Source organism: Anomaloglossus baeobatrachus, chromosome 8 (assembly GCF_048569485.1).
Source record: "Anomaloglossus baeobatrachus isolate aAnoBae1 chromosome 8, aAnoBae1.hap1, whole genome shotgun sequence".
NCBI classification, from domain to species: Eukaryota; Metazoa; Chordata; class Amphibia; order Anura; family Aromobatidae; genus Anomaloglossus; species Anomaloglossus baeobatrachus.
Genome location: NC_134360.1, coordinates 90,771,109 through 90,795,755, shown reverse-complemented (window position 1 = coordinate 90,795,755; position 24,647 = coordinate 90,771,109). Strand labels below are relative to the sequence as shown.

The 24,647-nt window shown below is 47.5% G+C and overlaps 1 protein-coding gene across 3 annotated transcripts in view; it reads right to left on the bottom strand.

The window, feature by feature from the left end:
* FAM234B (family with sequence similarity 234 member B) overlaps positions 1 to 24,647 on the bottom strand; it is a 70,238-nt gene that overhangs the window by 26,727 nt on the left and 18,864 nt on the right. For all 3 annotated transcript variants that reach the window (XM_075321896.1, XM_075321895.1, XM_075321894.1), the window contains one exon: positions 18,569 to 18,964. In XM_075321896.1, the coding sequence (XP_075178011.1) occupies positions 18,569 to 18,964 (396 nt within the window). The remainder of the gene's footprint in view (positions 1 to 18,568; positions 18,965 to 24,647) is intronic.

Here is a 24,647-nt window from a genome sequence, read left to right as displayed (position 1 = left end):
AGAAAACACAACAGTGCATGTTAATAACAAAGAAAAACATTTTTTTTGTACCGAAAAGGTATCTGTGACAATATAAATGTTATATGATTATGCGTATTACACTAACATATTATTACTACTGGAAAAATAAATTGACCTCCCAGGAATAAAGCGATAACCGCAGCTTTGGCCTGAAGGAAACACTCATCCTACCTTTAAATGCACATTAACCAGTTCGCTGTCATTCTAGACCTGAGGGGACAAGGTAAAAATAACTGCGGCCAAAGCTGCATTTTCTGCTTTCTCAGAATGGAGGGAAGGTCTCTTCTGTGCTATTTTTCCCATCTGTCAGCATTAGTTACTATAGGAAATCCTATGGAATATTTACAGTATACAAAGCATTGCACACTTCAGAAAAGAAGCAGATCAATAGTAGACACTTTGCTTTGCCCTGCGGAAACCTAACTGTGCATGCGTCAGCAGCATCCCGCAGCAGGGCAAAGCAAAGTGCGCCTGCGCGAACCGCGATCTCCTTGCGCAGGCGTGAGATTATGTCTGGCTATGTGGATGACACAGGACGCATCATCCACATCAATCACATTGGGAGAACGGCGATTACCAATGAAGAGGCAGGACAGGAGCCGCTGAAATGACGCTCATTGGACCGGACTGGTCACATTCGCATACAGTGTGGATGCTATTCAAAAAGATTTGGGGGGGGACTTTCAGGGGGATCAGGGCATAATATACCACTTTTTAGAATGCAACATAGGTGCCAAGGAAGGTGGTGGTATTAGCTCATACACTAAAAAACTGGTGACAGGTTCCCTTTAAAGGCATTGTTCACTTTATTGTAACAGATGTATTGAGGACATGATGTTGTAGCACTTACTACAGTACTAACATGCTAATGAATGCGCAGAGTCAAAGGCATGGTTGCGCTCACCTGCTGCAATTGTGCCCGAAGCTTTATTTTGGCTAAGGACACATGACCCCTGAACTTCTGATCATGTGCACTATGACGTCGGGTGTACGCATCCTGGCTTCAAACTGGTGTAGTGCGCATGACCGGAAGTGCCGGGGACTTATCATCATTATCATCATGTGCAACTGACCCTATGCCCAGCGTCCTGAAGCGGTGACAATGGACACAGATACGCGCGTCACTGCCGATGAGGATGCTGGGCAGTGGGCATTGAATAGCATGTTATCATGTCCCTGTGAGTGTGCTACCATGCTAAGAGGGCGGACTAGTCAGGGAAACTAACACCCTTGTGACTAGTCCTTGGCCTCATTAGCATATCATAAAGGATCTTTAGAAATAATTTATCTTAAGATCTCTTATACAGGGACGGGTAGGCAGGGATTAGGGTTCTGGGTGACAACTGGACCTGACAGGTTCCCTTTAATGATGTCTTTTTATGGCAGTCTTTTTCTGCATTTACACCTACTTATGACAGCACTACAAAATAAGAGCAGATTTCAAGCAGCCATTAAAAGCTTATGTTGGCTTACAGGCAGGGTATGGAGGAAGGCTGCGATAGACTTATCAGCATTTACAACTTTGTGGACCCTCACGTCTCTCACTTGTAATTTTGTGACTGGAAAGATAGGGTACTGCTGGGAGATTTGTCTCCAATGTAAAAAAGTGTCCTCTCAAAAGAAACAACAAAACACAATATAAGAACTATTGGATTTGAGAAAAAAGGCCAACATGAGATATATATATATATCTATATATATATATATAAAGAGAATTTTGTTTACTTACCGTAAATTCTTTTTCTTATAGTTCCGACATGGGAGACCCAGACCATGGGTGTATAGCTTCTGCCTCCGGAGGACACACAAAGTACTACACTCAAACGTGTAGCTCCTCCCTCCGGGCTATATACACCCCCTGGATGACAATCTAACCAGTTCAGTGCAAAAGCTGAAGGAGGACATCCACCCATAAGTAGAGATAGAGTAAAACTCGGAAAGACCGGAACTCTGTCTACTAACAACAGCCGGTGAAACACACGGAACAAAAAACTGCCAACAGGCAACAGGGAGGGTGCTGGGTCTCCCATGTCGGAACTATAAGAAAAAGAATTTACGGTAAGTAAACAAAATTCTCTTTTTCTTCATCGTTCCTTATGGGAGACCCAGACCATGGGACGTTCCAAAGCAGTCCATGGGTGGGAAATAAACCAAACTGAGAAGTAGGCAAAACCTAACTTCACAAATGGGCGACAGCCGCCTGAAGAATGCATCTGCCCAAACTCGCATCTGCCGAAGCATGAGCATGCACTTGGTAGTGCTTCGAAAAAGTGTGCAGACTGGACCACGTGGCAGCCTGACAAACCTGCTGAGCCGTAGCCTGGTGCCTGAAAGCCCAGGAGGCACCGACAGCTCTGGTTGAGTGCGCCTTAATCCCTGGCGGAGGAGGCACCTGAGAACACTGGTAGGCATCGGTGATAGCCGACCTGATCCAACGAGCTAGGGTCGGTTTAGAAGCAGCGAGACCCTTGCGCTGACCAGTGGTTAGCACAAAAAGTGAGGTGCACCGCCTAAAAACGGCGGTGCGTGACACATACAGTTAGGTCCAGAAATATTTGGACAGTGACACAAGTTTTGTTATTTTAGCTGTTTACAAAAACATGTTCAGAAATACAATTATATATATAATATGGGCTGAAAGTGCACACTCCCAGCTGCAATATGAGAGTTTTCACATCCAAATCGGAGAAAGGGTTTAGGAATCATAGCTCTGTAATGCATAGCCTCCTCTTTTTCAAGGGACCAAAAGTAATTGGACAAGGGACTCTAAGGGCTACAATTAACTCTGAAGGCGTCTCCCTCGTTAACCTGTAATCAATGAAGTAGTTAAAAGGTCTGGGGTTGATTACAGGTGTGTGGTTTTGCATTTGGAAGCTGTTGCTGTGACCAGACAACATGCGGTCTAAGGAACTCTCAATTGAGGTGAAGCAGAACATCCTGAGGCTGAAAAAAAAGAAAAAATCCATCAGAGAGATAGCAGACATGCTTGGAGTAGCAAAATCAACAGTCGGGTACATTCTGAGAAAAAAGGAATTGACTGGTGAGCTTGGGAACTCAAAAAGGCCTGGGCGTCCACGGATGACAACAGTGGTGGATGATCGCCGCATACTTTCTTTGGTGAAGAAGAACCCGTTCACAACATCAACTGAAGTCCAGAACACTCTCAGTGAAGTAGGTGTATCTGTCTCTAAGTCAACAGTAAAGAGAAGACTCCAAGAAAGTAAATACAAAGGGTTCACATCTAGATGCAAACCATTCATCAATTCCAAAAATAGACAGGCCAGAGTTAAATTTGCTGAAAAACACCTCATGAAGCCAGCTCAGTTCTGGAAAAGTATTCTATGGACAGATGAGACAAAGATCAACCTGTACCAGAATGATGGGAAGAAAAAAGTTTGGAGAAGAAAGGGAACGGCACATGATCCAAGGCACACCACATCCTCTGTAAAACATGGCGGAGGCAACGTGATGGCATGGGCATATGCATGGCTTTCAATGGCACTGGGTCACTTGTGTTTATTGATGACATAACAGCAGACAAGAGTAGCCGGATGAATTCTGAAGTGTACCGGGATATACTTTCAGCCCAGATTCAGCCAAATGCCGCAAAGTTGATCGGACGGCACTTCATAGTACAGATAGACAATGACCCTAAGCATACAGCCAAAGCTACCCAGGAGTTCATGAGTTCAAAAAAGTGGAACATTCTGCAATGGCCAAGTCAATCACCAGATCTTAACCCAATTGAGCATGCATTTCACTTGCTCAAATCCAGACTAAAGACGGAAAGACCCACAAACAAGCAAGACCTGAAGGCTGCGGCTGTAAAGGCCTGGAAAAGCATTAAGAAGGAGGAAACCCAGCTTTTGGTGATGTCCATGGGTTCCAGACTTAAGGCAGTGATTGCCTCCAAAGGATTCGCAACAAAATATTGAAAATAAAAATATTTTGTTTGGGTTTGGTTTATTTGTCCAATTACTTTTGACCTCCTAAAATGTGGAGTGTTTGTAAAGAAATGTGTACAATTCCTACAATTTCTATCAGATATTTTTGTTCAAACCTTCAAATTAAACGTTACAATCTGCACTTGAATTCTGTTGTAGAGGTTTCATTTCAAATTCAATGTGGTGGCATGCAGAGCCCAACTCGCGAAAATTGTGTCACTGTCCAAATATTTCTGGACCTAACTGTAGATTCGGAGCGCCCGCACCAAATCTAAGGAATGCAACGCCTTCTCAAAGCGATGCACAGGGGCCGGACAAAGAGAAGGCAATGAAATGTCCTGGTTAAGGTGTAAAGGAGACACCACCTTAGGGAGAAAGTCCGGAGTCGGACGAAGAACCACCTTGTCTTGGTGAAACACCAAAAAGGGGGATTCCGAAGAGAGCGCAGCCAAATCAGAAACTCTCCTGAGAGAAGTTATGGCTACTAGAAAAACAACTTTCTGTGAAAGTCTAAACAAAGGAACCTCCCTGAGAGGCTCAAAGGGGGGTTTCTGTAAGGCCGTGAGGACCAGATTAAGGTCCCAGGGATCCAAGGGCCGCCGGTAAGAAGGAATGATGTGAGATGCGCCCTGCATGAAGGTGCGCACCTGAGCCAGTCGGGCGATACGCCGCTGGAACAATACCGACAGAGCCGACACCTGTCCCTTGAGGGAATTGAGGGACAGTCCTAGCTGTAGACCGGACTGTAGAAAAGACAGGATGGTCGGCAAGGAGAACGGCCAAGGAGCATGGTCGGAAGAGCGACACCAGGACAGGAAAATCCTCCAAGTCCTGTGGTAAATCTTGGCCGAGGAAGACTTCCGAGCCTGAGTCATAGTGGAGATGACCTCAGAGGGAATGCCTGAAGCCGTCAGGATCCAGGACTCAAGAGCCACGCCGTCAATCTGAGAGCCGCAGAATTCTGGCGGAAGAACGGACCTTGAGAGAGAAGGTCTGGGCGGTCCGGGAGGTGCCACGGCACCCCTACGGACAGACGGAGCAGGTCTGCATACCAAGCTAGCCTGGGCCAGTCCGGAGCAATGATTATGACTCGACGGCCCTCCATTCCGATCTTGCGCAGAACCCTGGGCAAGAGAGCTAGAGGGGGAAACACATAGGCCAGACGGAACTGAGACCAATCTTGAACCAGTGCGTCCGCTGCGATTGCCTGAGGATCGTGGGAGCGAGCCATGTAAACCGGAACCTTGTTGTTGTGCCGGGATGCCATTAGATCCACTTCCGGAGTGCCCCACTTGCGGCAGATTGATCTGAACACTGACGGATGCAGGGCCCACTCGCCGCTGTCCACGGTTTGACGGCTGAGATAATCGGCCTCCCAGTTTTCCACGCCTGGGATGTGGACTGCAGATATGGTGGACTTGGAGTCCTCCGTCCACTGGAGGATTCGTTGAACCTCCAACATCGCCAGACGGCTGTGAGTCCCGCCCTGGTGATTGATGTAGGCAACCGCTGTCGCGTTGTCCGACTGAACTCGAATGTGCCTGCCCGCCAACAGGTGGTGAAAGGCTAGGAGAGCTAGAAACACAGCTCTGATCTCCAGCACATTGATCGAGAGGGCTGATTCGGACGGAGTCCAAGTGCCCTGTGCTCGGTGATGGAGAAATACTGCTCCCCAACCGGAGAGGCTGGCATCCGTGGTGAGGATCACCCAGGACGGAGTCAGGAAGGAGCGTCCCTGAGACAGAGAGAGGGGCCGAAGCCACCACTGAAGGGAGCTCCTGGTCTGTGACGACAGAGCCACCAGCCTGTGCAAGGAAGAGATCCGCTTGTCCCAACAGCGGAGAATGTCCAGCTGCAGGGGACGCAGATGGAACTGGGCAAAGGGAACCGCTTCCATTGATGCCACCATCTGACCCAGCACCTGCATGAGGTGTCTGATGGAATGACGGCGGTGCCTCAGCAGAGAGCGCACCGCCAGACGAAGGGACTGCTGTTTGACTAAGGGCAACTTGACAAGTGCCGGCAGAGTCTCGAATTGCATCCCTAGGTAAAGAAGCACCTGGGTCGGGGTCAGAGTGGACTTGGGCAGGTTGACAAGCCACCCGAACTGAACGAGCGTGGCGAGCGTGAGTGAGACACTCCGCTGGCAGTCTGCACTGGATGAGGCCTTGACTAGAAGGTCGTCCAGGTAAGGAATCACTGCCAACCCCTGGAGGTGCAGAACCGCAACCACTGCTGCCATGACCTTGGTGAATACTCGAGGGGCCGTGGCTAAGCCGAAGGGGAGAGCCACGAATTGGAAATGTTCCTCTCCGATTGCAAAGCGTAGCCAACGCTGGTGTGAAACCGCAATAGGCACATGCAGGTAGGCATCTCTGATGTCGATGGATGCCAGAAAATCTCCTTGGGTCATTGAGGCAATGACCGATCTCAGAGATTCCATGCGAAAGTGCCGCACCTGAACATGCTTGTTGAGAAGCTTGAGGTCCAGGATGGGCCGGAAGGAAAACGTCCTTCTTGGGGACTAGAAAGAGGTTTGAGTAGAAACCGCTGAACCGTTCCCGGGCGGGAACCGGAACAATTACACCGTTGGCCTGCAGGGATGCCACGGCCTGAGAGTAGGCGGCGGCTTTGGAGCAGGGGGGGTGGACAGAAAAAATCTGTTTGGCGGGCTGGAAGAAAATTCTATCCTGTAGCCGTGGGAGATGATATCTCGCACCCACTGATCGGAGACGTGTTGAAACCACATGTCGCCAAAGTGGGAGAGCCTGCCACCGACCAAGGACGTTGCTGGCGCAGCCAGATAGTCAAGAGGAGGCTACCTTAGTGGCAGCGGCTCCTCCGGTCTTTTGAGGACGCGGCTTCGCGCGCCAGTTGGGTTTACGATCCTTGGCTGCGGTAGTAGACGAGGTCGAGGGCTTAGAGGATGACCAGTTAGAGGAACGAAAGGAACGAAACCTCGATTGGTTCCTGCCCTGGACAGGTTTCCTGGTTTTAGTTTGTGGCAAGGAAGTACTCTTCCCGCCAGTAGCTTCCTTAATTATTTCATCCAGTTGTTCACCAAACAGCCGGGACCCAGCAAAAGGAAGACCCGCAAGGTACTTCTTAGAGGAAGCGTCTGCTTTCCACTCTCGAAGCCACAAGATCCTGCGGATCGCGAGGGAGTTAGCGGAGGCCACCGCCGTGCGGTGAGAAGCCTCCAGGATGGCAGACATGGCGTAGGATGAAAAAGCCGAAGCTTGAGAAGTTAAGGCATCCATCTCAGGCATAGAGTCCCTGGTGAGGGAATGTATCTCTGCCAGAGAGGCAGAGACTGCCTTAAGAGCCCACACTGCCGCAAAAGACGGGGAGAACGAGGCTCCTGCCGCCTCATATACAGACTTGGCCAGAAGGTCAACCTGGCGGTCAGTGGGATCCTTAAGAGAAGTGCCATCAGCCACAGCTACGACTGTGCGGGCTGAGATTCTGGACACCGGAGGGTCTACCTTTGGAGACTGGGCCCATTCCTTAACCACCTCTGGTGGAAAAGGAAAACGGTCATCAAAACTACGCTTCGGAAAACGTTTGTCAGGACAGGCCCTGGGCTTGGTAACAGTGGTCCGAAAACTGGAGTGGTTAAAAAACATACTCTTAGCTCTCTTAGGTGAGGTAAACTGGTGTATCTCTACCAGAGAGGCTTGTTCCTCTGACTCTTGTGGGTTGAGGTTCAGTACGGAGTTAATGGATGCAATCAAGTCACTAACATCCGCATCACCCTCAGACACGTCAATGGGGTACATAGAGGCAGCGTCTGAGCCCACAGTAAACGAATCCTCCTCGCCCTGCACCTCGGCTCGTGAATCAGAGCCGTGGGACGAGGAAGGAGAGGGGTCCCTGCGTCTCCGTTTAGGGGGACGGGGTCCTAGGACATGCTCTGAGAGCTCTGCAGAACTCGGATCAGCAGAGGCACCCTGAGAAGAGGGCTGATGCATGGTCAGCAGTGTCCGGGACAGCTGCCCCATGGAGTCGGCAAAAGACTGGGAAATAGCTTTGGAAAAGGATGCTACCCAAGCCGGGGGTTCAGCCACCGGGGCCGGAGCAGCCGGAGGGACCCCTGAGGAGGCTCCAGGCTGAGACACAACCATGTTAGCACAGGCATCACAATGTGGGTATGTGCTTGGCTCTGGCAGAATGCGCTTACATGCAGTGCATATAGCGTACATGTTTGCAGCCTTGCTCCTAGTGACAGACATGCTGCTGAGGTGGAAGCTCTGCAGTAAGAATACACTCGTATAGAATGTCCTGGGAGTGTATAATAAAGCCCACAACCAGAGGTTGTGGCTTACCAGACCGCTCTCTGTGTGCCCTCCGGATTCCACAGCTCGGACCCCCAGTAAAGCGTCAGCCTTCCTAGAAGCAGCAGATTCAGCAGCCAGCGCCGATCAGTGTGATAAACGCTGAGAAAATGGCGCTGGGAGGAGGAGGGGGGGCGGAGATTAGCCCAAGAGCGGGAAACCGGAGGGCTGAGGAGAGATGCAGGGGAGGGAAACATCTCCTCAGAGAGGAGTGTCCTCCCCTCTGCTGGATGGCCGGTGGGCGGCGCCACTCTATTCCCCTGCGTGAATGACATGCAGAGGAAGATGAAACCGAAACTAGGCCCAAACAGAAGCCGGGGCCTAGATTTTAACATGCGGCTGACGAGCAGGCACCTTCGGCGCGGTTCTCAGGGGAAACCCCCAGAACCGGCCGGAATTTACAGTAAACATAAAAAACATACTTTCCCCCTAATAAAAGTACCCGGGACCCCTGAAAAACGTCTCAATACTTAGCTTTTGAGACGCAGGGCCAGTCCCTGAGGGGGGTTAAACGCTCCTTCCAGCAGGAACCAGACAGGGCTGCGGATGGAGACCGGTCTCCTGCAAGCAGAGAGGACCGAGACGGCTCCCACTTCAAACCAGAGCCTCTCAGAGGATGTTGAAGGAGCACGGCATGTGAAGGCTCCAGCCTTGTAAAGTCAACCTTAACAGCACCGCCGACACAGTGGGGTGAGAAGGGACATGCCGGGAGTCCAGACTGGACCCGCTTTTCTTCCAAATCTTTAAAATCAAAAAATAAAAATGAAAAAATCAGAGAATGCATGTGTGTGTGACCTCCTGAACACAAAGCATTGAACTGGTTAGATTGTCATCCAGGGGGTGTATATAGCCCGGAGGGAGGAGCTACACGTTTGAGTGTAGTACTTTGTGTGTCCTCCGGAGGCAGAAGCTATACACCCATGGTCTGGGTCTCCCATAAGGAACGATGAAGAAATATATATATATATTACACATACATATACATACACACACACTATATATATATATATATATACACACACGCACACACGCACTCATATGTACAATATGGTGTGTGGTTGTGTAGTTATGCAAAATCCATATTTCACAAAGTTTTATTCTTCTACAGCAGGGGTCGGGAACCTATGGCTCGCGAGCCAGATATGGCTCTTTTGATGGCCGTATCTGGCTCGCAGACAGGGCTCCTACCTGTCTATGGGAAGGATCAGGGCCGGCACCAGCACCCGGCAAACCCGGTCAGCTGCCGGGGGTCCCACTCGCGGTGGCAGGAATGGCGCACCGCTACTCAGGGGGGCCCGGTGGCCGCGCTGTCACCGCCCCCCGCCGAGGATCGAGCTTTCAATTGAATCGGCATCGCAGGTGCCGATACAATTGAGAGCAATGATGAGAGAGTGAGCGGCGCGCTCCCTCTCTTATCATTCTCCCCGCTGTGACTGTCGGCGTTCTTCTGACAGCTCTGCAGCGAGCGCGGTGACGTCATCACTGCGCGCATGCTGAGAGGTCAGCTAGCGACAGCAATGGACGATGCGCCGAGGAGACCGGATCAGCGGGGGAACGAGAAGTGAGTCGCCCCTCTACTGACACTGGGCTCCCCTGACTCACAGGCCGGCCACTACACAGCGGCACTAGTACACATAGGGGCCCGGCAGCCGCTCTACGTCTATGTGTAGTGCTGCTGTGTAGTGGCCGAACTGTGAGTCAGGGGAGCCCAGTGTCAGTAGAGGGGCCCCTGACCTGGAGAGGCCACCAGCCATGTCTGAGCTGCAGGAGTGCTAGTCCTGACCTGCACAGCAGACGGAATCTCCATCCTGCAGGACCTGCGATGATGTCACGCCCATGTGACTGTGTGGGAGGAGACACAGGAGGCCGGGCAGAAAGCAAGAGAACTGAATCCTGAAGGAGATTTGGACACATGACTGGTAATAAGAAAAGAGGGGACATGAGGGTGAGGGGGGCTGCAGGGTGAGGGGCATATGAGGGCTGCAGACTGTGACAGAAGCATGTGAAGGGGTGCAGAGTGTTTGAGAGGGGTAAGTTGGGGTACAGGCAGGGTGAGATATGTGAGCAGGGTGTGTGAGATATGGGGGTGTATTGTGTGTGATATGGTGGGTGCAGGCTGTATGGGAAGCAGGGTATGTGACATATGGGGGTGTAGTGTGTGAGATCTGGGGGGTGCAGGCTGTATGGGAAGCAGTGTGTGTGTGTGTGTGGGATATGGGGGGTGCAGGCCGTATGGGGAGCAGTGTGTGTGTGTGTGTGATATGGGGGGTGCAGGCTGTATGGGAAGCAGGGTATGTGACATATGGGGGTGTAGTGTGAGAGATCTGGGGGGTGCAGGCTGTATGGGAAGCAGGGTATGTGACATATGGGGGTGTAGTGTGTGAGATCTGGGGGGTGCAGGCTGTATGGGAAGCAGTGTGTGTGTGTGTGGGATATGGGGGGTGCAGGCCGTATGGGGAGCAGTGTGTGTGTGTGTGTGATATGGGGGGTGCAGGCTGTATGGGAAGCAGTGTATGTGACATATGGGGGTGTAGTGTGAGAGATCTGGGGGGTGCAGGCTGTATGGGAAGCAGTGTGTGTGTGTGTGGGATATGGGGGGTGCAGGCCGTATGGGGAGCAGTGTGTGTGTGTGTCTGATATGGGGGGTGCAGGCTCTATGGGAAGCAGGGTGTGAGAGATATGGGGGTGTAGGCTGTATGGGAAGCAGGGTGTGTGAGATATGGGGGTGTAGTGTGTGTGATATGGGGGTGCAGGCTGTATGGGGAGCAGGGTATGCGACATATGGGGGTGTAGTGTGTGGGATATGGGGGGTGCAGGCTGTATGGGGAGCAGTGTGTGTGTGTGATATGGGGGGTGCAGGCTGTATGGGGAGCAGTGTGTGTGTGTGATATGGGGGGTGCAGGCTGTATGGGGAGCAGTGTGTGTGTGTGATATGGGGGGTGCAGGCTGTATGGGGAGCAGTGTGTGTGTGTGTGTGTGTGTGGGATATGGGGGGTGCAGGCTGTATGGGGAGCAGTGTGTGTGTGTGATATGGGGGGTGCAGGCTGTATGGGGAGCAGTGTGTGTGTGTGATATGGGGGGTGCAGGCTGTATGGGAAGCAGGGTGTGAGAGATATGGGGGTGTAGGCTGTATGGGAAGCAGGGTGTGTGAGATATGGGGGTGTAGTGTGTGTGATATGGGGGTGCAGGCTGTATGGGGAGCAGGGTATGCGACATATGGGGGTGTAGTGTGTGGGATATGGGGGGTGCAGGCTGTATGGGGAGCAGTGTGTGTGTGTGATATGGGGGGTGCAGGCTGTATGGGAAGCAGGGTGTCTGGGCCACTGACAGATACAATTGCTCCAGCGGTCACTTAGTACACAAAGGAGTGTTCCTCTCTGCTGCACTAAGCCACCGCTGGACCTAAACAATAATTCGCTGTAAAATAATAAAATAGATAATTGACATAACTGACAATGCGTTGTGTGACATGTCCAATCTTCCAGCTTCTTTCTTCTGCGAATGCCTCAAAGCTGGCATTCTCTCAACATCAGGTGGGAAGAATGCCAGCTTCCAGTCATGCGCAGGAAAAAGAAGAAGCCAGACTGCTGGACTGATGTCATGCATCGCAAGTTCACAATGTAAGTTATTTGATTTTTTTACTGCTAATTACCATTGTTTCAGTCCAGTTGTGGCTTTATACAGCAGGGAGGAGCATTCCTTGCTGTACTAAGTGAACATTGGAGCGATTGATCTGTCAATGGCCCTTTAAACATATTGTACGGCTCTCGCGGAATTATATTTCAAAATATGTGGCGTTTACGGCTCTCTTAGCCAAAAAGGTTCCTGACCCCTGTTTTAGAGGGATAGATGCTCATGAGAAGAACACAGATTTACTCCTATACAAGTCACTAGTGCGCTCACACGATACTGGGTACAATTTTGGTCTCTGGAGTGATCTTATTATAATGTACAAATATATGATAGGACAATACACAGACCTTTATAATATCTTTTTACACCTAGGCCTGCAACAGGGACAAGGGAGCATTCACCACTTCTAGAGGAAAGAAGGTTTAAATGATAATCATACGCAGATTCTTTACTGTAAGAGCAGTGAGACTATGGAACTCTGACACATAATGTTGAAAATGTTAATTCACTACTAAAATTTAAGAGCAGCCTGGATGTCTTTCTTGAAAACTATAATATTACTAGTTATGTGCACTAGATTCTGTGATGGGGTGTTGATCCAGGGATCTGGTCTGTTTGCTGTATGTGGAGTCAGGAAAGAATTTTTCCCCTAATGTGGATTTACTGTTTACCCCATGGGGTTTTTTGTCTTCCCCTGGATCAAGATGTTAGGCTATAGGCTGAACTTGACGGACATAAGTCTTCCTTCAATCATAAAACTATGAAACTAAAACTCCACTAAAGGGAGCTTTACAAGCAGCGACATTGCTAGCGATGTCGTTTTTAAAGCACCCGCCCCCGTTGGTTGTGCATCATGGGCAAATCGCTGCCCGTGACGCACAATATCACTGGTACCCATTACAGGTACTTACCTTCTTAGCGACGTCGCTGTGGCCGGCGAACAGCCTCTTTTCTAAGGGGGCGGTTCGTGCGACGTCACACGGCAGGCCACCAATAGAAGCAGAGGGGCAGAGAGCAGCCGCATGAAAGTCACGCCCACCTCGCTGCCGGAGGACGCAGGTACGTTGATGTTCGTTGTTCCTGGGGTGTCACACGTAGCGATGTGTGCTGCCTCAGGAAACGACAAACAACCTGCGTCCTAAACGAGCAACGACATTTGGGAAATGAACGACGTGTCAACAATCAACGATTTGGTGAGTATTTGGGATCATTAGCGGTCACTCGTAAGTGTCACACACAATGACGTCGCTAAAGAGGCCGGATGTGCGTCACGAATTCCGTGACCCCAATGACATCTCGTTAGCGATGTCGTTGCGTGTAACGGGGCCTTTATGGTTTAGAATGTAAACTCAGACCAATATTCAATCATAGACTTTCCCTACTAAGTGTAAAATCCACTCCTCAACATTGAAATTGCAACACCAAGAAAGAAAAGTTGTGGAATTGTGGAAATCACAGGATCTATAGGCATAATAATGATATGCAAATGATAAAAATATGGAAGCCAAATTTCCAAAACATCTTGATTTATTCATTATCAACGGTGAGCGCTACGTGCAGAAATCCCTGCATTTACCGTGTTTCCCCCAAAATAAGGAAAATGTGCTAGGGCTTATTTTCAGGGGTGTTTTATGCCTGCGGTATATTGCCCCAGGGATCGCAACACAATCCTTACCTGAGCTGAGAGTGACAGCTGCATAGACATGAACGCTGTCACTCTCAGATCAGGAGTGCCTGCTAATTAAGTGAATGCATATTCACCCTCTTTCCAGCCCACCGCTCTGCATCCTGCATGGCACCGACACTCTATGCCTGGTGTACTGTATCACTGCCAGGATCGCATAGCAATCCTCGGTGGCTGTGACAGCTGCATAGACGTACCGCTGTCACTCTCACATCAGGAGTGCTGCCGATGATTGTGCTGAGCAAACACATGGCTAATTAAGAGAATGAATATTCACCCTTCTCTCTCATAATCCCGCCCAGCGCTCTGAGTCCTACACTGCACCCGCACTCTGCCTGCTGTATTACCGGTACTGCCAGCCCAAGGACTACATCGCAATCGTCGGCAACTCTCCTGAGCTGAGTGCAGCAGCTGCATAGACACACACGCTGTCACTCTCAGCTGAAGAGAGTCGCCGATGATTGGGATGCGATCCTCGGGCTGGCAGTACCGGTAATACAGCAGGCAGAGTGCGGGTCACCAGACAGGACTCAGAGTGGTCGGCGGGATTACAGGAGAGGAGGGTGAATATTCATTGTCTTAATTAGCTGGGGCTTAGAGTAAGACAAGGGGACAATAAAAGTTACGTATACTGAAATATGGCTGCACAAGTGCTATTTCAGGATACTGTTAGGGGCACTTTGCACACTGCGACATCGCAGGCCGATGCTGCGATGCCGAGTGCGATAGTCCCCGCCCCCGTCGCAGCAGCGATATGTGGTGATAGCTGGCGTAGCGAAAATTATCGCTACGCCAGCTTCACACACACACTCACCTGCCGTGCGACGTCCCTGTGGCCGGCGACCCGCCTCCTTGTTAAGGGGGCGGGTCGTGCGGCGTCACTGTGACGTCACACGGCAGGCGGCCAATCGGAGCGGAGGGGCGGAGATGAGCAGGATGTAAACATCCTGCCCACCTCCTTCCTTCCGCATAACCTACGGAAGCCGCAGTGACGCCGGTAGGAGATGTTCCTCGCTCCTGCGGCTTCACACACAGCGATGTGTGCTGCCGCAGGAGCGAGGAACAACATCGGACCGTCGCATCAGCGTAATTATGGATTACGCCGACGCTGCACCGATGATACGATTACGACGCTTTTGCGCTCGTTAATCGTATCATCGAGACTTTACACACTGCGATGTCGCATGCGATGCCGGAAGTGCGTCATTTTCAATTTGACCCCACCGACATCGCACCTGCGATGTCGCAGTGTGCAAAGCCCGCCTTAGTCTGCGTATGCAACTAGGACTTATTCTTTGAGTAGGGATTTTATTTCAAGCCTACTCCAAAAAGGCCAAAAAATCCTGCTAGGGCTTATTTTCGGGGAAACACGGAACCTACCTATACTCCGCAGTATGTGCCTGGAGGAGGAAGGGCCATGAGCGCTTTCTATTACTGGTACACGCAGAACTTTTTTTTTTAGCTCTAAGTATGCAGCAAAGGAGAAGACACAGACAGTAATAAACCGTATGTGCCTTCTCTATAGGGATTCCCCACTCCCAAAGCTTCACAATCTCCTGTAACTGTGCTTCTATGCTGTGATGTTTTAGAACGTCCCCATAGAGTAGGAGAGGGCCGCACAGACGTTTATAGTCTATGGACGGTCCGGAAGCAGTTAATGTACATATATTTATGGCCATGCACTTGGGCAAAGAAAATAAAATGTATAATTATGTACTAAGTAGTAAACGTCTGGGTAAAACTGATACTGACAAAGACTTGGGAGTATGTGTGGTCGGCAAACTCAACTTTAGTGATAAGTGTCAGCCAGCTGCCGCAAAGACAAAGGAAATTATGGGATGTATTAAATAAGGCATAGATGCTCATGACAAGAATTTCTGCCTCTATACTAGTCACTAGTGCACCACACTTAGAATACTGGGTACAATTTTGGTCTCCGGTGTATAAGACGCACATATCTGTACTAGAGCGGGTGCAGAGAAGAGCAACCAAGGTTATTAGAGAAATGGGGGAATGCAGGACCAAGACAGGTTATTACACTTGGGTTATATAACTTGGAGAAATGAAGGCTTAGGAGTGCTTTTATTACACTGTACAAATATGAGGGAACAGTACAGCTCTCTCTAACGATCTTTTTACATCTAGGTCTGTGACATCGACAAGGGGGCATCCACTGCGTCTAGAGGAAAGAAGGTTTAATCATAATCACAGATGCAGATTCTTTACTGTAAGAGCAGTGAGACTAAATTGATTGTGCAATTGCTCTTGAGAACAATGATACCCCATATGTGGTAAGAAACTACTGTTTGGTCACACTGAAGAGCTCAAAAAAGGAAGGAGTGAAGTTTTGGAGCACAGACTTTGATAAAATGGTCTGTTGGCACCATGTGCCTAAACAGTAGAAAGTCCATACAAGTGACCCAATTTTTGGAAACCAGACCCCTCAAGGAATTTATCTAGATTTGTAGTGAGCACCTTAGACCCCTAGGTGCTTTACAGAATTTTACAACGTTGAAACTCAAAAATGTTACCTTTTCCCCAATTTTTACAAGGATATCAAGAGAACAGACCACAAAATGTGTTGTGCAATTTCTCCTTATTGAGCTGATACCCCATATATGATGGGAAACTAATGTGTGGCCCCACTGCTGAGCTCCAAAAGGAAAGAATGATGTTTTGCATTGCGCGGTGACCGGAACTTGCAGCGCCGTAGATATGCAGCGGATTTCATGAAGGGGTTAACATTAGAGATGAGCTAACCCATTTAAGTTTGGTTCAGCAGGATCAGACAGACTTTAGATAAAGGGTTTCACAAATTATTCTGACTTTGCTGGAAACCTATTTAAAGGGAATCTGTCAGCAGGTTTTTGCTATTTAATCTGAAGCATAATACAGGGTAAGAGAGCCTGATTTCAATATGTCATTTATTAGACAGTGTGCTGTAGGTTCAGTGCAATCATTGTTTTATCAGCAGGAGATTATCACTGCCTGAATAAGTCTCAGGTTCACAACATTCAGGCAAATTTGTATAACCCCGCCCCCACCACTGATTAGCAGCTTGCTGACAATTCAGAGTATACACAGGAAGCTATAAGTCAGGGGTGTGGGCAGGGCTGGGGCCGAAGACCCTGCTCAGCCCCTGTACATCGAAAACTTCAAAGGTGATTAAAGAAGAACCACTAAGCAGATTTCTTCAATAAGGTATCGATTTAATCTGTGTCGACAGGTCCTTTTCCTTTTCTTTCATGTTTTCCCAATTTAGGCATATAGAAAAGTCATAGACCATTGTTACAATATGATTTTATGTTGTTTTGTATTTCACTGTGTAAACAGCTGATTGGCTGCCAGCCGTATATAATCCCGAATGTGCAGCTGTTCAGTTCATTATGACTACAGAAGCCTGAAATGCGTGAAGGGTTGCTCTCTTTGTCTGCAAGGGTTTTAAAAGCTTGAGAATAAAGCCTTGGCCATATTTAATCCGCTACATGTCTTCTATAATCTTTACTTTTAACTCTACCTTGTGCCGCTCCTGTTGGTGTTACCATTTTCCTTGTCAAAGGGGCATCCCTCCCCTGCCTAACACTATCAGCAATGATTGGACAGTGTCAGCACATGCAGGCACACCCCACCGACTGGTAACACCCAGTTGTCAATTTAATATGAGGTTTCATTTCACAACTCTACAGTGCACCGTGATGGCATATCACGAAACAAACAGGAGAACAAAACAATGGCGATAAGAGAAAGATAAAGGTACTATGAAAGTATAGGGCCCGATTCATTACTGGATTTACAACTTTTTTGTCTAGTTTTTAGTGTTTTTCACTCTTTTGATTGATTCTTTTAGTTTGAGCCTTTTCTAAAGTCTTTTGTATGTGTTTGATTTTCTCTATTTATTTTCCTTTGTGGTGAGGATTTGAGATTTCTAGATGTTTTCGGCTGATTTATGATTTTTTTTTTTCATTTTAATAATTCTTATTTTATATATATATATATATATATATATATATATATATATATATATATATATATATATATATATATATAAAAGAATTAAGAGTAAATAAATAAAATGAAAAAAAATTATAAATCAGCTGAAAACATGTAGAAATCTCAAATCCTCACCACAAAAAATTCATATAAAAAAATATACTACGGTACTATTTGAGGACGGTACTATTTAATGAAGCTGCCAGATGAGGACCTGGGAGGCGTAGATTTCTCAAACTAGAGACTCTAGTGTACTAGTCTTGTTGCTCAGTTGTGCAGCGCGGCCTCACACTTTTCTTTCTACTCTGGTTAGAGCCTGTTTGTGCTCTCCTCTGAAGGTAGTAGTACACAACGTTGTAGGAAATCTTCAATTTCTTGGCAATTTCTCGCATGGAATATCCTTCATTTCTAAGAACAGGAATAGACTGTCAAGTTGCACATGAAAGTTCTCTTTTTCTGGCCATTTTGAGAGTTTAATGGAACCAACAAATGTAATGCTCCAGATTCTCAACTAGCTCAAAGGAAAGTCAATTTTATAGCTTCTCTAATCAGCAAAACTGTTTTCAGCTGTGCTGACATGCTTACACAAGGTTTTTCAAGAGATTTCTAAACATCCATTAGCCTATTAGCCTTCTAACACAGTTAGCAAACACAATGTACTATTAGAACACTGAAGTGATGGTTGTTGGAAATGGTCCTCTATACACCTATGTAGATATTGCATTAAAAACCAGACGTTTGCAGCTAGAATAGTAATTTACCACATTAACAATGTATAGAGTGTATTTCTGTGTAATTAAATTTAAAGTTAGCTTCATTGAAAACACATGAATTGATATAAAATCTGAAACCTATACATCAGAATCATTGTGTCACAGAAGAAACTTCCTCTTTAATGTAAGCTCCAGGCTTACGGACAGGAATATTTTAAGCCACAGCTAATCTGTAGTCACAGAGCTTACCTGTGTCATACCCGACATGGAGCGTCCACATGTTGTGTTGACCATTCATAGGGCAAGGGATGAGGAAAGCACAGATCAGCACCATTATCATCGATATGACAACAGTCAGAAGAAAAACTGTGGTCCGCACATATGATATTAAAGATGACGGTGGCTTTAGTTCTGGATCCAGGTCTCCGGAGGTAGACAACCCATCCTGCTTACTGTCTACTGGCCGCTGTTGGACCCTCTTAGATATTCCTTCGACATCAAAGTCGCGATCTTGGGATGCACCTCGATTGCCCTTCCCATTCTGAACTCCATTTTGCTGGATGTTAATGACGAGGTCGTCTTCACTCTCATCGCTGTCAGCCTGTGTAAGAGGATCATATTCCCTGGGGTCATGAGACTTCTTCCCTGAAAAACAGCAGGTATTACTGAGTGACATTATACCACCAACTGCCACCGAAAGCCCCCATTTCTGGATGCTCACTCAATTTTTGGAACCAAGACATGGAGCGAAGATTTTGTCTGGTTTTCTCTCTACGCCAAGTGTCATCCAAACATCACGACTTACACAAATTATAGAAGACAAGAGCAGCAGGAGAGGCAGAGTAACCTAATAGCCAGCCCTCCCTCGCTATGACTGCCTAACACAAGCCATGAACACACCAAGCTGGTTTTACTTCCACAAGGTCATAAGTATCAACTGGAAGTCTCTAGGTTTGTTTTGCCTACAGCAAAGAAACAATACAATCTGAGTTATCTATACTAGTGCTAACTCCTCAGAGGCTACAGCCAATATTCTTACCAGGAAAAGGGGTCCTCTCTGTAAGACCCATTCACACGTCCGTTTCTGGTACGTGTGGCGTCCATTTTCAGATGTTCATATGGATCCTCATTAAAATCTATGGGGATCTTCACATGTTCGTGTGATCCATTTACCGGCAAATAAAACACATGGGTGACATCTGTATATCTGTGCCATCCATGTTAAACATTGCAAAATATGGGAGAAGGTTTGTAATTCATTCTTCCTTTAATCCAGAGGTCTCAAACACGCGGCCCGTGGGCCGCATGCGGCCCCTCAGGCTGCTTCGTGCGGCCTGCAGGCCCGTGCCACTGTTCACTATCGCGGCCGATGCAGGGGCCGCAGCCACTGTCTGCGCTTTATGTCAGATGAATGTTTGACAGGGGTTGTGGCCCCTGCACCGGCCACAATAGTCACCGGGGGCACGGGCCTGCAGACAGCAAGAAGCAGAGATGAGGCAGCCGAGGGAACGCGGAACAGGTGAGAAGAATGATGGTTATTTTTGTGTGTGTGTGTGTGTGTGTGTGTGTGTGTGTGAAGGACGGCACATTAACCCCTTAGCGACCTATGACGTACTTGGTACGTCATGGCTCCCTGGTACTTAAGGACCCATGACATACCCAGTACGTCATGGCGAAATCACAGCCCCGGGGCACCGGTGGCTGCGATCACTGCAAATACCTTAGATTCGGGAAGGAGGGGACCTCTGCCTCACCTCAAGAGGGCTGGTGTCTCCTCCCCGGACCTACAGAGGCTGTGATTGGCTGACGAACGTCACTCAGCCCATCTCAGCCACTGTAATGTTTCAACCATTGAATATGGCTAAAACATTGAAATCCAGCCATGATCAGTGCAGCTGTAGCACTGATCATGGGCTGGAGCTGGGTGACCTCTGCTTCACCCACCCCCAGCTCTGATTGGAGAGACTGGCCTTGTGACCGATCTCTCCAATCACTGTGGATCTGGGGCCGGAGACCGCATCCCTCAGCTTCACTCCGGTGTCTGTGGAAGCTATGGAGAGCGATCGGTAAGTTATAGACACTGCTCCATTTCAGCCGCCGCTGCCGTCACTGCATCCGATCCGCCGCCGCTGCCCGCTTTCAGCCACCGCCGTCACTGCATCCAATCCACCGCCGCACTGCCCCCTTTCAGCCGCCGCCGTCACTGCATCCGATCCGCCGCCACTGCCCCCTTTCAGCCGCCGCCGCCACTGCCCCCCCACCTACTACTACATGATGGGGACATTAATATAGAATAGGGACAAGGCTGGGGACATTACTAAAGAATGGGGACATTACTATAGAATAGGGACAAGGCTGGGGACATTACAAAAGGATGGGGACATTACAAGGATGGGCACAATACTATTGGATGTGGACATTACTATAGAATGGGACAAGGCTGGGGACATTACTATATGATGGGGACAGTACTACAGGATAGGGACATAGCTACAAGGGGACAAGGATGGGAAATATTACTATAGGATAGGGATAAGGCTGAAGACATTACTATAAGACGGGGACAAGGTTGGCACCTTACTATAGGATGCGGACATTACTATAGGACGGGGCCATTACAATAGGATGGGGACAAGGTTGGCACATTACTATAGGATGGGGACATTACTATAGAATGGGACAACTATATGATAGGGACAGTACTACAGGATAGGGAGATTGCTACAAGGGGAAAAAGGATGGGAAAACATTACTATAAGATGGGGCAAGGATGGACACATTACTATAGGTTGGGGACATTACTATAGGATGGGGACAAGGATGAACACTTTACTACAGGATGGGCACATTACGATGAGATGGGGACAAGGATGAAACACATTACTACAAGATGGGGACAAGGATGGGGAACATTACTATAGGATGGGGACAAGGATGGGGCACAATACTACAAGGGGACAAGGATGGGCACATTACAACAACATGGGGAACATTACTAAAAGATGTTGGCCAAAATTCCCATATAGTGCTCATTGTAACACTATTAGTTACAAGAAAGGGATAAAATGTAAAAAAAAACAAAAAAAAACCCCCTCAAAATAAGGCATGACTTTTTTTACCATCAAAATTATTTATATATATATATATATATATATATATATATATATATATATATATATATAAAAAAAAATCAAACAATGTAGAAAACATATAGCCAGCTCACCATAAAGGAGTTCCTCTTGATGCAGTGGTCGGTGTTCACCTTATATTCTGCAGGGATCCAGGCAGGGAGTGTGCCCAAACAAATAGAAATGTAGGAGAATTGGGATCCAGCAAAAGGATGAAATTTCACCAGAATTTTAAAAACTTCTTTATTAATCCATTGAGTCATATAAAAGTATGAGGAACTCCAATCAATAAATAGCACTCCAGCAAGGGACTACATGTTTCAGCACTATGTGCCTTCTTCACGGTCCTCGTCCACCGTCCACGGTCCACCGTGAGGACCGTGAAGAAGGCACATAGTGCTGAAACATGTAGTCCCTTGCTGGAGTGCTATTTATTGATTGGAGTTCCTCATACTTATATATGACCCAATGGATTAATAAAGAAGAAGTTTTTAAAATTCTGGTGAAATTTCATCCTTTTGCTGGATACCAATTCTCCTACATTATATATATATATATATATACAGTATATATATTAATATATAGAATATATTTAAACAAAGAATGTGCACATTTGTTATAATAAACAAGTGAAAAATGTTCAAAATTAGTGATCCAAAGGTGTGTAAAAAAATTTATATATGGTACCAATAAAAATGTCACTTTGTCTTGCAAAGAATGCGGCCCCCCCAAATTATTTTTTTCATCCATGCGGCCCATACACCCAGCCGAGTTTGAGACCCCTGCTTTAAACCATACCGAAAAAAACATGGAAGGCACACAGATGACACACTCGTACACACGGATGACACACGTACACATGGAAGGCACATAGATGACACACACGTTCACATAGATGGCGACATGGATGACACACGTACACACGGATGGCCACAAGTACATACAAGTACACACAGAAAGCCACACAGCTAACACACATGTACACACGAAATGCCACACAGATGACACATACACACGGAAGGCCACATGGATGACACACTTATACATGTATGGCCACAATGACACACACGTACACACGGAAGGCTACAAGTACACACGGAAGACCACATGGATGAAACACAAGTACACACGGAAAGCCACATGGCTAACACACTTACACATGCAATGCCACACAGATGACAAGTACACACGGATAGCCACATGGCTGACACACATGTACACATGGATAGCCACATGGCTGACACACATGTACACATGGATAGCCACATGGCTGACACACATGTACACATGGATAGCCACATGGCTGACACACGGATGACACATGTACACATGGATAGCCACATGGCTGACACACGGATGACACATGTACACATGGATAGCCACACGGCTGACACACACGTACACACAGAATGCCATGCTGATGACACACGTACACACGGATGGCCACGTGGCTGACATGTGAGGGGGGCCTTAGTGAATGGATTGAAGACAACAAAATGTAAAAAAAAAAAAAAAAAAAAAATCAGTATTTAGAAACACAAGTAAAACAAAAACTATCCTAACTAGTATTACCACATTCATAAACCCCATTGCAGCCCGTCCCCAGGCTACAGGCTAGATGTTTGTGTCTGATCTGCTGCTCTGGTTACATTATCTCTCATGGGGCAGGTCCTGTCCACCAGCAGATAACTGCTCCTAGTAATGCTAAAAGTGGTCTTTTGCTTTCATTTTCACTATATTTTGAGTCTGTATTAACATGTTGCGGCCATAGTACATTTTTGGCCCGTAATTGTAATAAAAATCCCTAATTTACTGCAATTTTCAAAACAAGCGCCACAGCCGCAGCCGTCTTATATGGTCAATTATATACAGATGTCCTTTTTTGATGTCCTTGTTTTTGTCCCACTCCGCTACTCCCCCCAAAAAAATTAATTGAAGATTTTCTGATGCATATAACATGTAACCAGAAATTATACCTAAAAAACACCAAAAAAACCCAAAAACCAAAAGTTGGCTTTTGGAATGCAGAAGTAACGCAAAAAATAATAACCTGCACCGGGTAAAATGAAGCACATGTAGAGGTCTCCACCGATGGGACTGATCCTTTAAGGGCTAAACAAGGCAGCATACCTAAGGGGTTAAAGCATAAGCCATTCAGAGACTTACAGAGGTTGCATTGTTCTGCAAAGAGCTTTTCTGAGATAGGACGATATTACCTTACTATATCACAATAGCTGTATTATGCAAGCTGATGAAGCACACGGCCTATATATAGCATCCAAACACTCATATACTCGGACAGAAAAGCCTATGTATGACAAAAAATGTAAGGTTTAGAAAACAGCAAGGTATAAGAATAGTGAACTAAAGCCTGCTTTACACCTTACGATCCAGCATACGATATCGTATGTGATCGTAACCGCCCCCATAGTATGTGCGGCATGTTCAATTTGTTGAATGTGCCGCACAAACGATTAACCCCCGTCACACATACTTACCCGTCCATACGACCTCGCTGTGGGCGGCGAACGTCCACTTCCTGGAGTGGGAGGGACGTTCGGCGTCACAGCGACGTCACGCGGCAGCCGGCCAATAGAAGCGGAGGGGCGGAGCTGAGCGGGACGTAAACATCCCGCCCACCTCCTTCCTTCCGCATTGCTGGCCGAGAGCCGCAGGACGCAGGTAAGATCTGTTCATTGTTCCCGGGGTGTCACAGACTGCAATATGTGCTACCCCGGGTACGATGAACAATCTGACGTTCAATTCTAGAGAAATGAACGATGTGCGTGCGATGAACGTTTTACCGTTCAAACGCAATTGCACGTACCTGTCACACACTGCAATGTACCTTACGATGCCGGATGTGCGTCACTTACGACGTGACCCCGCCGACACATTGTAAGATACATTGCAGCGTGTAAAGCGGGCTTAAGGGACAACAACTATTAACAGTAATGCACTAGGGTGAAATCCTTGTAAAGGTGGTACAATATATATATACAGTGTATATATATATACACACCGTATATATATATATATATATACTAGAAGGTGGCCCGATTCTACGCATCGGGTATTCTAGAATTTACGTATTGTGTAGTTCATGTATGATTTTTGTTATTTATATATATATATATATATAGATGTTGTTGTGTGTAGTTACCAAGTGTTTGTGTAGGGCGCTGTACATGTTCTGGGTG